Source organism: Hippocampus comes, unplaced genomic scaffold, assembly GCF_001891065.2.
Source record: "Hippocampus comes isolate QL1 unplaced genomic scaffold, H_comes_QL1_v1.1 scaffold82, whole genome shotgun sequence".
Lineage (NCBI taxonomy): Eukaryota > Metazoa > Chordata > Actinopteri > Syngnathiformes > Syngnathidae > Hippocampus > Hippocampus comes.
This window is the reverse complement of record NW_017805135.1, coordinates 639,220-655,880: the sequence shown is the minus strand read 5'-3', so window position 1 is coordinate 655,880 and position 16,661 is coordinate 639,220. Positions and strand designations below refer to the sequence as shown.

At 42.0% G+C, this 16,661-nt stretch overlaps 1 protein-coding gene across 3 annotated transcripts in view; it reads right to left on the bottom strand.

Moving 5' to 3' along the window:
• LOC109513878 (A-kinase anchor protein 13) overlaps nucleotides 1-16,661 on the bottom strand; it is a 61,290-nt gene that overhangs the window by 44,401 nt on the left and 228 nt on the right. The window contains exon 1 of one of the 3 annotated variants that reach the window (XM_019866577.1): nucleotides 10,246-10,419. The exons of 1 other annotated variant lie outside the window; for it this stretch is intronic. Coding sequence is in view for 1 of the 2 variants with exons in the window: in XM_019866575.1 (XP_019722134.1) it covers nucleotides 6,600-6,618 (19 nt within the window). In the remaining variant the exon portion in view is untranslated. Of the gene's footprint in view, nucleotides 1-6,599; nucleotides 6,762-10,245; nucleotides 10,420-16,661 lie in introns of those variants that run through there. One more of the 3 variants, XM_019866575.1, reaches the window with a different exon arrangement.

The following is a 16,661-nucleotide window of genomic DNA, read 5'->3' as shown; positions in this document are numbered from 1 at the left end:
CCCTGTGGGAGGGTTTACAGTGCAACACCCACGCACCCACGCACGCACGCATGCATGCATGCATGGCGGACCAGACACTCTTCCCTGCTAGCCAAAACCACCAGTCTGTGTTGGCCTTGGTTACAGGGACAGGGACAGCTGACGGAGCAAAAGTGGGCGGTGAGTGAGGGGGCATGGCTTCAAAATGAGGCCAAACATTTATTGAGCCGTCACAGCCTTGTGCCACCTTCTATCATCTGCGAGTAAAAATAACGAGAGGAGATCCCCTGTCCCACCGCCATGAAAACACACTTCTACGTGGCTCTGCGCCAGGAAGATGAGTTAGCCGGATTCACAAGGTATCATTTGATCTCGGAGAGACCCCCTCTAGTTTCTAAAAGGGATCACGTTCACAAGCCACAGAGTTGGCGTTCTCCTCAGTTTTCCTTTGTTGACTGTTCCTTTGCACTCAAACGAGACCTCGCTGAACAGAATGGTTCCAAATCAGGGGTGCAGGGGGAAGACTACCAAAAAGGGGTCTCCAAACCATTTATACACCAAATATTTTCACGCTTTTGTATCGAATAAATAGTAACGCCAACACCCCACCTCCAATGAGAATTACATGGATCAGGTAAGGGGATAATCAGTGGTTCTAATAATACTCTGGAGTCTAATCCGCTTGCCTTAAGTGCACTGGGATGGAGAGCTGCTTCTTTGCTGCGTGCATAAGTTTGATAAGACTGTCAGACAATGCAGCCCATGAGGCTTTTTGTTTGTTCCTTGGGAAAAAAAATTTAAATTAGACATAACTTATAAATTGGGTGTGATGTATGCCAAAAATCACAGCTGCATATGGACCTTTGTTTCAGGTACCGTTAAAAGAGCGGGGGGGGCTCTTCTTTTTTGGGTGACAGGAACTAAATGATGACTAATGACACTAAATTTAAGCACAAAAAAAAAAAATTAAATGTGAATATGTATACAAATAAATCAATCCATCCATTTTCCGATCCGCTTTATCCTCACAGGGGACGCGGTGGGTGCTGGCGCCTACCCCAGCCGTCTTCGGGCAGTAGGCGGGGGACACCCTGAACTGGTTCCCAGCCAATCGCAGGGCACACAGAGACAAACAACCATCCGCGCTCACACTCACACCTCGGGACAATTTAAGATAAGATAAGATAAGATAAGAAAACCTTTATTAGTCTCGCAATGGAGAAATTCCCAATTCACAGCAGCAAAGTTATGAAAGGAAGAAGTAGAACAACAAATTTAAAGTGTTCAATCAGCTTGCCATGCATGTTTTTGGAATGTGGGAGGAAACCGGAGTACCCGGAGAAAACCCATACAGGCCCGGGGAGAACCTACAAACTCCACACAGGAAGGCCGGAGTTGGGATCGAACCCACGACCTCTGCGCTGTGAGGTCAACGCGCTAACCACTGGAACAACACATCAATAAATTAAAAAAAATCAATAAATATTCAGCCAGGTGAATGGTTGCTAAGCACGTCCGTTCTGAGGGTTGGTATTTGAATCTTGGCTACGGCCTTCCTGTATGGAGTTTGCATGTTCTTCCAGTGATTGTGTGCTTTTGTCCAGGTACTCCAACTCCCCCCGGCCCCCACATTCCAAAAACATGCACACTAGTTTTGGTGAAGACCGAAAATCGTCCACAGGCGTGAATGTGAATGATTGCTCGCATATTGTTATCTGCAAATTACTGCCGACAGCTCCGGGCCAACCTCTTATTTTCTGAAGCAGATAATGATTTGCCAATGTATCAAACTCCCGCGGTACTGCACCAACTCCTGCTGAGGAGGACCCAATGTCAGATTTTCTTTGCCTTAAGTATCGTGGCAAGTATCGGCGGCCAACATGAGTGCTGATACCTTAAAAAAGGTTGGTATCAGCACCGATACCAATATCTGTCACTCACCCATCCCGACAGAAAACGTTTCAAGTAACTTCTAAGCAGAGTAAATCATGAGAATGTAATTTTTAAAAAAACTATTAATAATAATTTAACATGAAACACTACTGTATACTGCAAAACACTGCTTTCACTTTCCACTCACTTTTCTTTAGTAGCATAAAATACTGTATAAACATGCAGATATCCAAGTAAAAAAAACAAAAAAAAAAACAGGTGTCTGACGCAAAAATAACTCCATAAATACAATAACTAAACTCAAAAAGATTTAAAATGAAATGCAAGCTCCATCCATTATCTAAACCAGTTATTCCTCACGAGGGTCGTGTGTGTGCTCAAGCCGATCCCAGCTGGCTCCAGGCATGGATAACCCCATCCAATCACATGACGGAAGACAGATCCGTCTTCACTGTTAAATGTATTTGTATATGCAAATAACTACAGCCGAACGGTTAGTTGCTGTAGACTGCTGTGCTACATTATTATGCCGCTCCCCACGTCAAAGCAGTAACTCTTTTCAGGACATTTGGTAGAGAAAAGGAGACGAGGAGGCACAAAAATATATTTACACTTCCAAACAGAACCCAAGGTGGAATAGGGTGTGTCTACTTGTTCATTCACTTTAACTCACGCCACAGGTGAACAGAATGCAAAGGGGGACAGGGGGTGCAATCGCCATATGATGCCGGTGCATATCAACTGGTGCATGGCGACACGCATGAAAAAGTACATTTCCCATACATTTGTAAAAGCACACTCCCAGTGCGGCACGGGAGAGTCAACCTCCACCCCGCCACCCCACCCTCCCAAAAAAGTGACAATACATTACACAGCCGCGGATTATCGAGAAAACGTGTGTCCGTAGAGAGAAAGATTCCGGCCAACATTTAGGATAAGTGGGCAATGTGAAGTGCATGAATATATTGATTTAGTGAGCCATTCACGGCTTCACTGTGCAGGTCCGTATGTACTTAGATTGGCATGGCTTAATCGTTGAAACAATATGCCACTACTGGCAGCATCAACAAGGTAGCCTCTGGGGGCCACGGGCAGGCAAGCAGGCAGGGCGGCGCCGGCAGTGAACGTGCCACAACGCGTCGCCTTCCACAGGCCTGGTTGTAGCTTCTTGAAGGGAGCGCAGCTGACTCAGCGCAGCATGGGCAGGAGACGGGAGCTCGAAAAACAGAAGGCCCACCGCCGCAACTTGCCGGGCAGCCGCCTCCGTAGCTGGACAATCATCCATTTAGCAGAGCATAATTTGCAGTGCCGTGACCCCAGTTTACTTTGCAGAACACCCGCACAGCTAACATGGCTTATTTCCAACCTATCCAGAGGGTATGTGGTAGGCTGGTAAAGTGGTATCTGTGTCAAAGTATTTTCACATTCTTACAAGCAGTGAGTACAGATGTACAATATCGGCAACGATGGTCATGCTGGTATCCAGAGGTCGACTCAAGTCATAAACTTCAAGTCTAACATCCTAAGTTACAGTGGAGAGAAAAAAAAATGAAACAAGTCGAGTCGTGTCAAATTTCAAGCAAGTCAGGTCATTACTTGGTTCAGGCAAGTTTTAAGTCAAGTCAATCTTGCTCATCACAACCTATATTGGAATGATGATCAGATATTATTTCACTGACCATAAGATGAAAATTGTATTTTCATCTCTAAAAATTAAATCGGCAAACAGAAAAATGCATTTACATCTCTAAAAATTAAACATATGTGTTAAATAAATGCAAATTTACTTTTTTTTTACTTTTTTAGAAGAATGTTGTCTCATCTTGCAAGAAGAGCTGGGCGATGCGATGATAAATAGCGCAAAAACGACATTGTGGCACTTTAACTGTACAGGGAAATGAATCATAAAATATCGTCAACGTACATAACAAACTGACAGTGCAAAATTAGATCCAAGAATTCGAAAGAATATTAATAAATAACTAAATGGGTAAATGCAAATAAATATGACGGTGTTGTGAAAGAATAACAACAACAACAATAACAACAAACCGATAATTATTAATAGCTATTTACAAAAAAATAAAATAAATACCCTCAACACATGAAGGGGTATACAAGCAATTTAGTTTTTATTTGAGCCTCATCAAAACAAAAAGAATAGCAAAACTGAGAATCACAGATTTTTCTTCTTAAGTTTTTCCGATAATTGAATGTTGGTGACGTTCCAGACAGCTTCAACGGGCTGCTCATGTCACTTGCAGCCGGCGAGAAACCATAAGCCTGCGCACAAGTCAGGTAAATGTACCAGTACAGCATCGGTGGCTGGTCCCAAAATGCCCAACCTATTTTCTGTAACCTTTTGTTGTTGTTGTTGGCGGAGGGTGGATCTTGAACTAGAACGCAGTGGGTTGATTGGGCAACAAGACGTAACTTCTTTTGTGCTTCTACATATGATTTGAATGAGAAGAAAACAATTAAAAAAAAACCTGTGCTTCTGGTTTGCAGGTAAAATACAGTAAATGCACCACCCCGTTCAGTGTGGCGATCATTTTTTTTTATTACACGCAGTCTCACTGCTATTTGATGTGGCAACATGACTTTTGATTTCATAAATTGAAATTCATGTCATGCGCATGATTTTCTAGCCATTATTCTTGCCAGACATGGAAAAAGACAACAACCTAATATTTCACTGCTTGAAAAAAAGTAGTTATCGCGGTCAGGTGACTGAGTTATCTCAACTTAACCGTCTAAGCCATATAATTAACACAAAACCAGGCTAGTAGTCTCCACTTAAAGTCTGTAACAGAAGAAGTATGGGAAACGGCATCCCTCAAGGCCACCCGACACCTGCCTGTTGAGATTAAACCGCCTATTAAGTCAAACTAAAACTGAGGGTGCAGCCAGTCGAAAAGCAGCCAAGTTATGTTTCTATTCGGTCTTGTTTAAATACGCAGTCATCATAAATGAATCAATGAACTGTCTGGAAAAAATGCTGGAGTGACCCTGTTGATGGATTTGGAACCGCTGTGTTCATTCTGACCAGTGAATAACCATTTTTGGAGACCCTAACATGGCCGCATTCTGGTGAGAATTCCTATTTATTTTATTTATTTTAGGAGTCTTGGAAATAACCCTCCGAAATTCACTCAGTAGTGGTCTCTGCAAAGTTGGGGGGAGAATCAGCTGCTAACACCAATTTCATAGAGTTTAACGAAATTGGGTCGGTCTGTTTATCACAACAGAATGCATGAGAAAGTCTGGGCCCAGACCTGAAATTTAACAACCCTTCTGGGCAAATTCCATGGCTGGTACTTTGGCAAAGTTGCAACCTTTGTCCAAGTCTGCAGGAAGAAAATGCAAATCGAAAAATATTCGGTTCGAGGCTAAAAACATCGCACGGCATCAGAATAGAAAGTCACGCAGCACAAGAAAGCACGTTCAGTTAGCATTGTGGTTATTGTTTTTTACTTTATTCCCCCCATTGTTTTAGATTCAGGCCTCCGAGTTTTTCCAAGTTATTGCATAAAAATCGGGTTACATTCCCACGTTAGGAATGTAACGCCATCATGAACCGAGGAGCAAAGCTCACAGAGTTAACCAACTGTTATATTGATAAATACTCCGGAGCAAAAGAGAATATATCAGACACCTGATCACATTATAGAACACCCGATAAGTCCTGTTGATAGGAACCTGTGAGAAGTGTCACTGCTACAAAAACAGAACATATTATTTCAGATTTGACAGGAACTTGTCGTAGCCATATTCCCATAAAACGTGTCCAGCTCGAGATAAAGTGGGAAAAAAAATCTACCTGTCTGATTGATGACATTTCCCTTGTTGACCAAAGATTACAATGCCATTCAGGTGGCTTTGTGGGAGATCCTGGAGAGATTCTTGAATTGCAACCAAAATTGAGCTAGACAGATGCATGACCAGTAATTTGCAAAAAATAAAAATTAACTAAAATAAAAACATTGGAAGGCTGCCATTTTATTTTATTTTGCCATTTTGGATTTATGTCAACCATTTCCGGGTGTAGAACTTGTCCCAAAGATTGTGGGTGATCCTATTTGCTCAACTTTTTGACGGTTAATCACTCCCTCGAATTCCCCAAATTCTGTGGGCTGTGGACTGAGAGAGAAATCTTGAAGGTTAACACAATACAAGATTCCTTCCATTTATGGAGTCTGGCTCACAGAGGAAAACATTTACAGCGTGAAGTCTTGACTAGTCACCAGTCACAAACTGAGTCGCAACATTAGCAATGCCGCGTGATTTAAAAAAAATGCTGGTGATGTGTGATTCAGTGCAGTTTGATGTTTAACTTGATGTTTGTTTAACCCCCTTTCCTGCGTCCCGCACCAGTTAACCAGTAGCGGCCTTGCGACATACACGGGGCCCAGACCTCCGCGACATGCTGAACCCTCCTGGTGCTTATTTTTAAAGACCCACTATCAGCTCTGTGGCTAAATTAGTTCAAGCGACGTCAGTACCTCTGGGGCCCAACTGCATCCACCACCATTTAGATAGTCACGGCTGTTTGATTTAATCAAACCTGCCCATTGACGTGACCCCCTCCCCTCACTACCGCTCCCCCTGCACAAAAGCGTCCTGTGTGTGCACACAAACGGCCAGCCGACAACACCGGACAGCGGGATGAAAGGTCGCCTGAGTGTTTGTGGTGACAGTTATTACTTTGGCCTGCTGAAACCAAATACCTGTCAGCCCAGATAGCATTCTCTTATTGTGAGATGGGCACGGAGGGCCGGCCTGTAATCAGGGACCAAGCCTTGACGAACGCTCCTCCCCAAGTTGGATGCCATCGATCTGACCCCCAACCTTTTGTGTCCACGCCATTCAGCCGCAGAGGCTCTTTGTGGACGTTGCTAAGCAAACAGAAGAGTCAACGTCACGTTCAGGCATGGTTACGTCTTGAGAAAGAATGTGCATGATATTTAGAGCTTCCGGTCTCGCTCTGCACAAACCTGCATCATTGTCTCGCTGTCCATAAGTAAGGCAATCTCACCAAACCAAAATGATAGACTTCCTATAGTTACGCAGCTTAGTGTCCTCCATCTCGCAAGTTCACATGATTCAAAAGATCGTGGTTCTGTTCCTGACATGACGTGCTCACGCTGAAACTATTTTCAAAAACTGTAGTTTGGACTTCAAAGTTTCTATACTCCAATAGACCACCGTCATACAAAAGCAACGCATATGTCTGTCTTCGAAAACATCCCATAGTACGCAAATAGAATCATAATAATAATAATAATAATAATAATAATAATAATAATAATAATAATAATAATAATAATAATAATAATAATAATAATAATAATAATAATAATAATAATAATAATAATAATAATAATAATAATAACAATGATGACGATAGCAATCACCAAGGGACATTTAACAATAATTTGTGAGGGTAATTAAAATGTTGACTATGTCAGGCAGGACACATTCAAAAAGGAGTAGCTAGCATTTGCTGCTGGCTAATAGCCAGTGAGGTGTTGACGCAGGAGAAAGCAGAGTGGTAAACAAGGGTTCTTGTTCTCGAACATTCCTGTTTCTGTATATTAAAAACAGTTTTTTTAAAAAAGGGCCAAACTGATGCAATTTTTGTATGTTTTCAGCTAAAACGCTGATAGAAGAAGTGCTAAATACCCTTTAAAGTGGTAGAGTCATGAGACAACGGTTGAGTTGTAGCAAAAGAAAGTGGTGGCAAGTCCCATTTGGGAACTAATAGGTTTAGCGCAGCCGATCCCGAGTGACCGGCAACCTGTTCCTGCGGCGGGTGTGATCAGATTAATACCACCCTACAGTAATGACTGGCTGCTCACTGTTGGAGAAAATACAGCTTTGCTTCGCCCTGGTGAGTCACTTTTAATCAACAGTGATGATAACTAACAGCAAAAAAAGAGCATTACCATCATGGTTTGTGGTTTGTTGGGTATTTGTGTCAATCACTCAGAACCATGTGTTTGTGTGGCTTGGCTTAACCCCCCGATGTACCGTGACCAAGACCCCAGAGGGTACCCTCTGGGGTCTTGGCCAAAACGGTGACGGGTGACAAATAACTGTCAAGTCGGTCTGGTTGTCATCATTGAAAACCGCCCCAAATCCCGACTTCTCGCGCACCACCAGCTCACTTCCTCTATTTAAGACCACGCCACAGTGTTCACAGGAAACTCTGCCCAAAAGCACACAAGACCTGCTTACAACAGGAAATGAATGTGTCGACTTAAAGGCCTCTCCTCCTCTGATTCATAGCAATGACTAAAATCAGACATAAGAAGCCTGCCTCTGATGGGCCAAGATATGATGGTCAAGATATCGTATTTTTAATTAATTAATTTTTTTATTTACTGAGCACTCAACACTGCTGGCTACTCACTCGCACAGGTACAGTTGCTCTTCTATGTCATGCAACAAGCAGACAGACACGTGGTGAAATAAAAACTATGTGAGACATTATCATTGCGGTCTGTTGGACCAAGAAGTATACAACACAGCCAGCTTCCAATAGCAGCCTCAAAAAAGCAAGTAGGAAGCAAGGGAGTAGCTGTGAGTTTGATGGATTTGAGGATGAGGATCGATCAAAAAATAAGGTGAGGGCATTGTTAAATACTTCAATAAAGTACAACTGAACTCAATTTTGCTCCTGCTGCCTTTTTAAAAACATATACTGGTGTGCATGCACTCCACCATATATTTTAAGCTAGCATACGTTTCACCATGCCTGCGTCCAACAATACAATGAGTCTTGTGTATGTGTTCAATACAGAAATAGCACCCGTAACAGACACTACACCTTTAAATAAGGTGAGCCGCATGGTTGTGAAAGTCATTTTTCAATCCCACCCTAAATTTCTCATTCAAATTTTTGCTCTCTCGTCAACTGGGTTTTTCACTGACTGCTAGCATTGAGCTAACAATGTGATGTTTCTGTTTCTAAAACAAAGTATGTGTTGTATTTGAAAACACAATTTTGAGTGTTTAGTTTTATAAGAAAACCCAGCTGGGATGTCAGTGAACAGTTTCAAGCACTAAGTCACATGTTTGCTGGAAGCAACACAGCGCCTACAGGGTGCCTTCACAATACAGGAAATTGCACACACACGCTACATCATGTGGCACATTAATCTATTTTCTTTGATTATAATGTTTTTATTGGGGTCCAACAAATATAGATTTTCTTTTTTTTTTTTTTTTTTTTTTTTAAGCCAATGCCGATTCCGACATTGAACAGAATAAAACTGGGATAACTGATTAATTAGTCTGTGTATGGGGGAGCAGGGATCCTTGATGATCCCACTAGCATTCCGTAGCATTCTGCCAGTGCAGGTGTCTCTGAGGGTGGATAGTGACCATTCATTTGCTCACTCTGCTGCTTTAACTACCTGCAGCAGGTAAGTCTTGTACATCACAGTAGACCAGCTGAACCAATTTATGCAACAGAGGTCAGCAAATTCTCCATGGTGGATGTGAACAAATTTAGCACGGGGTGTTGAATTTATTGAGAAAGTACAGTCTTTGGCATGCTTCCTTCACCTAATGGCGGATGTGAATGGACCAGGTGAGGTCTGCCGAGATGTCGACACCCAGGAACTTGAAAAAAAGGACCGTGTCTTTGAATCAGCTAAGTCTACCACAAGATTTGGTCGATGCAAACGTTTCAGATTCAAACTATGATTAATTATTTTAAGACCATATGTACACTGGCTTCAACATTGTCAAACTCAAGTCCACTGCATCATTTTATGTCTTCCAATAAAGCAAATACTGTGTAGCTACATATTGTTTCTTCCCAAATGGGTTCATTATTTTCACTTTGAAAGAAAAAATTGTACTAAGATTGCCATTTTTACTCACATGAAAGCATTTTTTGCACCAAATCCCTTAAAATAAATTTAACAATACTTGTATATTTAAAGCCTTGCGTGCCACAATTTTACAAGACTACTGTTTTCAAATTCAATTTGTTGATAAAAATATGAGTAATGTGCAATTTTGCACGTACTGTCTGCACATGATGAAGGGATACCGTGATCTAAACGCTAGTTTCATGCTATTGGACCCTTCAGCAAGTACTGTACCAGAGCGAATGCATCATGTCACCTAAGCGGGAGACAATTTTACAACCCGGCCACTAACACGTGTTGTTATGAAACCCATGGAGTGTTATCAGTGCACTGTTGCCAGGCGACGCCGGTTGGACTTTATCCCTTGGAGTATAATCAAGGGCGGTTGCACGCAACTTGCAAGTCCGACATAAAAGTTGATATCGTGGGTGGTGGCATGGATGAGACCTTACCCCACGGATTAAGCGGCGGCACCGTCTGCGGGCGGACGTACCTCTTTCAGGTGGTGGTCATCATAAGTCCATTAGAGAGAGCCGAGCAGGTGTGTTTACCCTGCAGGTATCCGGGCATGTGAGCTCTCGCCGCGACTAAATATGGCTTTGTGCGAACACAGGCGCTAAGGCTGATCAAAGTGCTGATGTCACCCGCGGGCAGGCGGAGCCAGCGAGCTGCGGGTCAGTTTAAGGCCGACAAGCGGCTCTAAAAGTGCGGCTGTGAGTGCAGGTTCATGAAAGAACACACACTGCGCCTTTGCCAGTCATCAGTGTTACAATGAATACGGTTAAAAACCCACTTTTGTAATTTTCTGGAGAAAATGGGTAGGTATGGCTAATCAATTTATGCTTGAGCCAAGCATGGGTTAATTGATTGGTCATTCCTGGAAAGTGAGGCACATGGATGATGTAATAGAAAGGTGACTGTTGTTGTGTCACCGTCTCGGACACTTATCCACAATTAGTGTTCTTTTTAGTAGCGCTGGGCGATATGGAATCAAACCTTCGCTCACAATATTGGCCATTATCGTACCCATTAAATTATATCACGACAGCGATATACCACGACACATTTTCAGTTATTCCCCCAAAAATTATGCAACACACTATGGCTTACTTTTTCTCACTTTATTTTGAAGTGACACATTTGTAGATTCAATATACTGTACACGTCCATTTTCTGAATTCCGCTTATCCTCAATATTAATGCATATATCATCTTCTAGGCCATGTATCGAGATTGACTTATGGTTCGCCGTAACATTTCCTGTTTAGCCGTGTGTGTAGCATTACTTTGTATTCATTTTCTCTCCAGCCACTTATTAAATTGCCTGTTATTTTGCTGATCGCAGATGGATACGCTCTGCGTGAACGCAGTTCCAGCGAGACCTCTGTGAAGTGTACTCAGAAGCCCGAACACTTTTTAATTCTAGTCTTTCACGATAACATTAGGTTAGTTTAGCAATTAACATGGCTTCTCCGGCCTCCCCTCTGTTAATTACTCCGCATAATCCCTTCGTGATAAAGATACCTGTAAGAAGTTTGGCTTATTCGCCGCCATGGAGGCTGTGACTGCTGAGTTTGTAACGAAACAGCAATGCGCTTTGCAGGCAGGAATAGCCAGCCGAAGCTCGTTGCTGAACTTGCTAGCGCCAGCTGCGGCTGTGTTTCGCCTCGACTTGCTGACTAAAATATTGATTTTTTTTTATTTCATTTTGCGCCATAGGTTTCTTATGTACGGTGACTATGTATTTTGAGACACTTCCCTATATAGTCGTTCCGTGTGCCACCTTGTGGCAGCGGTGCGGCAAAAGATTGAGAAGTGAAAGCTTTAACCCGACAAATCAAGCTTACTTGCCATATTAATGACATGCAGTTTGCTGAAGATTACAAAAGACACGATAGTAGAAACGTTGACACGATAACATGTTTTCTGTCGTCTTTGTGAAATGTACATATGCCTCACGTATCAACATAACCATATTAACAAAAGAGGATTACATTGTACGGTAGACCTTGCACTGTTGACACCATGTTGGAAAAGTACAAAACCAAAGCATCCTGCTTGTGTGTGACGACATTACTCATTTGCGGCGTCAGTGAAATCAATATGTGGAATTGTTAGACAAGTAAATAAACGATGCCTGGGTATCGAATTACTGGTAATCGGTTCTGAAAAGAACCAGTTCACCGTTTCCTATCTCAGATTACTATATACTTGTATCTTGCACTATATAGAGTATAACATGCTCAAAGCATAAGACACTATACGAAAAAGAAAACACAATTTTGCCAAAGTCGGCTTCAAACCATCATGTCATCAAACCCGTAGTTGCTGGTTAGAGGAGCATGCACAGGAAATCCGCAAAGCTATTTTCCGGGTTGCTCACCTGATGTTCTATGTTGTATCGAATTTTGAATGGTACGAAGTTAGGCGTATTTTGTCAAATAGTTTGAGGTCACGTCGGGGCATCATTACAGTTATATTTTTGATCGTAGTGTGTACAGTTTTTGATTGAGTGTAGAATGTAAAAGGCGATTACAGCAATCCTAAAATGACCCATGCAAATGTGCCCCACTAGCGGATGTGAGCGAGGGAAAGGATGACATCAGAGTGACATCTGATTGATGGCTGCGAGCCTCGCTTCCAGCGAGTGATGTGGTTCGGTCCAGTTTGGCCAGAATTTTATTGTGTCACCATGGCAAACAGGGTCAAAATATCCAACTTCTCTGCATCCCTCCGCTGCAATATTGGAGGTTTGGCGCTCAGGGTGAAACTGTGCACTGACACGCCGAAAGAGCTGCCCGCCGTGTTCCACGTTACAATGGAATGAACGGAATGTGAAGAAAATGGAAAGTTTGGTTGTTCGAGTCATTTGAGTCACCGCATTTAGCGATCGCGCTTGCAATGAATGAGGTTCTTGGTTAGATTGCGTGTTTGCGTTGACTTCAAAATGCTTCAAAAATCCAACAATGAGACTTTTGAGCCACCCCAAAGTCAAAGTGACAGCATAACTGAAAGACTCCCAATGCTCTCCATACGCTGGCAAATGGAGCGTAATTACAAGGCCGGGGGCAGCGTGCGTCTCCTCCATCACGGTCAAATTAGGGGGTTGGCGGCGATGAGAAACCGGCCCAGGCTTCAGCACTGAGCTACTAGGAACTGCTATGTAGGAATTCACAGGAGACTGACCCGTCCGCAATTATTTCCTGCCGTCACATTCCTGTAAATGTGTGTTGTTGCTTATTAAAAAAAAAAAAAAAAAAAAAAATGCCCAAGAAAGATGTTCAGATGACTATGGCACTGGTATCATAGATTTTGTACAAAGTTAAACTGCGGACGGAATGCAAAGTTCAGTGCTTTGGTATATTTCTTGGTTTTGTCGCTGTTGCGTTCACATGGGGCGCAGTGAGGGAATAATTATGCGTCAATAAAAATTGCTTCCTTTCTTTTATGTAAACAAAACACTGAACAGTAAATTTAAAGGTTCTCAAAGGAAACAAAAACACCAGTGATTCTCAAAGTGCGGTTACAGTGTCTTCAACCTTATTTTTAATTCAGTGCAGCACATTTGTAAGTAAAGTTCAGTTGTATTTAACTTTTAAGTTCAAAACATTCGCTTTTACTCTTTTCGAAGAGTTTTCAAACATTACGGTACAACTATAATTTTTATTCGACTTTTCCAAGCAATACCTTTTAACAAATCATTAACGTTTTTTTTCTATATATATATTTAAGCGTTAAGCTTCAAATTATGCATCATGTTAAACTGACCGATAATAATATCGAACATACATTTTAATAATAAAACATTTGCCACATTTTTGATGAACACTTGGGCCTACTATGCTGCTGTTGTGGGTCATGATGATCGTGCTTGTAGAGCTACGTGTTTTTTGACGTGGTACTACATTTTCAGAACCACCGAACAATCAAAAAAAAAAAAAAAAGACATTTTTATGTTTAACATCATATACTGTACCTTGTTTATTTTTTTTTAGGAAAGTGCAACACTGATCGTCCTTTTTAGGAAATTGTCAGAGTTTGAACAGTGTCAATTGTGCTATTAAACATTTAGTTTGCTCATTTTTGTTTTTCTCTCATGGTGCCAAAAGCATGTCACTAGCCAGGATGTCTGCTAGTCAGAGACTGAGCTACACTGTATTTGTTTACACAGTTACACTTCCTGTCCATAATTGAATTTGCTCAAGGTGGGAACTCGGTACAATGATGAAATATCTAAATATGTGTACACTAAAACGCTAGTGTTTAACCTGTACACAGTGTCTTCAATTTAAAAATTGCTTTGGAATCCGCACAACCTAAAAATTAAGCTGCTCAAGACGTACACATTTTTATTTTTATTTTTTTGGGGGGGAGAAAGCGTGTTTCTCAAGGGAGCAAACAGACTCACCAAACACTTGTGTCATTTCTTTATGGCTGGCGGACAAAGTACAATGGTATCCATGATAAAAATCTCTGTATTAACTGTACAGTCAATGTTTTAAGCATCTTATCTAACACTGTTAACTTTCGTGTAGTGTAATTATGTTGACTGCTCTGCATGAAAATAAGAAATGGTTTATAACAAGTGATGAAATGAGTGATGACATTAGCGTCTTACGACTTTATAGAAGACTACTTCATGTGATTTTCCGGTGTAGATTTTTTTTTCCGGGTCTGTTGCTGCATTGCCATAAAGCCACCGAAAGTCCAATAAAAAGCTGAACTAATCAGTCGAACGAAGATTTCGCGAGCTACATTAACCCGAGTGACATCACTGTGACAGTGGTGTCGGCCTGAACATGCCACAAAACACACAAGTTCGTTGCAAGCTCGTGGATCCTGGCGGAGAGTTGTACTCTAGGGGTCCACGGCCTCAATGTCCCCCCACCGCCCCCACACACACACACAACATTCCCTTTGCAGTCTCGGGGAAATGACGTCAACGAGGGAGGACCGTCTCATCTCGGCAAACATTTGTCCCTTCTCCCAACTCGCGCCGCTGTCAGTCTCTCTTGGGATTGCTGGTGGCTAACGTTTGGAGAATGTTTGCAACTTTGAACCAACCCTGACGCAACATGGCACACAGCATATACTTGTCTCATCATAATATCCTGTTTCGGTCATATTGTTTTCGTCAAAAATGCACTTTTGGACACTTTTCGTCTGAAAATGTTTCAATGGCTGTATCTTCTATGCATCACTGTGGTGAAATTACCCTGCCTGGCCTACATCATGTGGACGGACGAACACAAAAGGAAGTCATTTTGGTTTGAAGCAGCCATTTTGAGCAAATCTCAGGGCTCGTACTTAATATAATTAACCTACATGTCCACATCCATATTTTTGTTCATCATTTTGCAGAGTGGTGTGCCATGGTATATTTTTTTCATGTGAAATGTGTGCCTTGACTCACTAAGGGTTGGGAAACACTGCTTTAGCAAAGTCATTTCTGAAAAGACAACAATTCTTAAATGTTGGTTTTAAGAGGCTATTTTAGGGTCATTTGACAATTTCCATCATCTAATGTGGGAGAGTGTGACGTCAAAGTTTAAGGATCATTTTGAGGATTCACGAAGGGAAAAGTAGTCCAAGGTCCCCATCATCACTGCTTATTCCTACAAACTTTGAAATACAGTCAACACTTGCTAATTCACATTATCTACTCGCAAATTTACCCGGAGAGCAAAACGACCTCCTGAAAAATTCACCGACTCACACCAATCTATATATTTCTACAATCTTTCTGTGAAGCGCAAAGATGCCGCCCCCAACACCTTAGCAAAGGAGTAGATTCTTCAAGGTGATACAGAGAAAGGTCCAGGTCACTATGGCAGAAGTTTACAGCCGATCAGCTGGTAACAGCGAGCTACTCAACGCAAGTACCTGTTAGATAAGGCCTCTTGATAATTAAATAGGTGCCTTTAGCTGTAGTCTGTTGTTTTGCCCCGACTTTTCTCTTGCTTTCACTTGGCTTCCCTTCTCAATGACACCCTTGGCACACATAATAGTTGATTCCAGTAAAGACTGTGAGGTTACACATTGTCACATGACCAAGGCAGAGTCGCCCCTCATCTCCGTGGGTGGGCGGCCAGGGCAGGTTAAGAGTAGGGATAATATTGGACAGATTAGACATTCCGCAATCTATTGGAAAAGGCACCACAGCTGTGTCCTCGATCTTTCTGGCATACATTAAATTGTTCAACTGAAAATACGTAGGCTTCTGGGAGTTACAATTAATATAGCGAGCATTCCCACAGAACTTTTTATTCCGTCAGTGCCGAACTAAAGTTAAAGAGCTGTTTATGATACATGTTTTTATGCATCACTGAGTAATGACATGGCCAATTGGTGACACACACTTTGACGCCGGTGTCCTTACATTTTTATAATTCATATTAAATCATCTGTGGGACATTTTAAGGGTAATTGGTATAAAATGGGTTTTTGAGTTAAGTTGGGGTAGAAATTATTAATGAAGCAGTTGAGGAAAATTTTAATGCGGCATCTCTGGGTTCTGGGGGCGGCGGCAACCACAGCAAGCGGAAAGCAAGAAGTTAGCAGCACCTGTTTTGGGAATAACTTGGGTGGTTGTTCCTAATGTTCTGGCTGTCACCCCAAAAAATGACGGGGTCGGTCAGTGAAGTTCGACATGAACAACTTTCGAACTGAGAGCCTCGAAACCACAGCGGCATTGTGAGAACTCTCAACGACATATCTCGGGTGTTCCTAATGAATTGACCCGAAACGCTCGACTTCAGTCGTTTGTTTTTCAGCAGTCGCAAATGTTTCGCGCCTGTTCAAAGTGTTAGACAGCAAAAAATATATTTTTTTAAAACGACATTGTAGTAGAAACTCGTTGAAAAGGATAATGCATTGAAAGGGAACGGAACTAGCTTGAAGAACCATCCA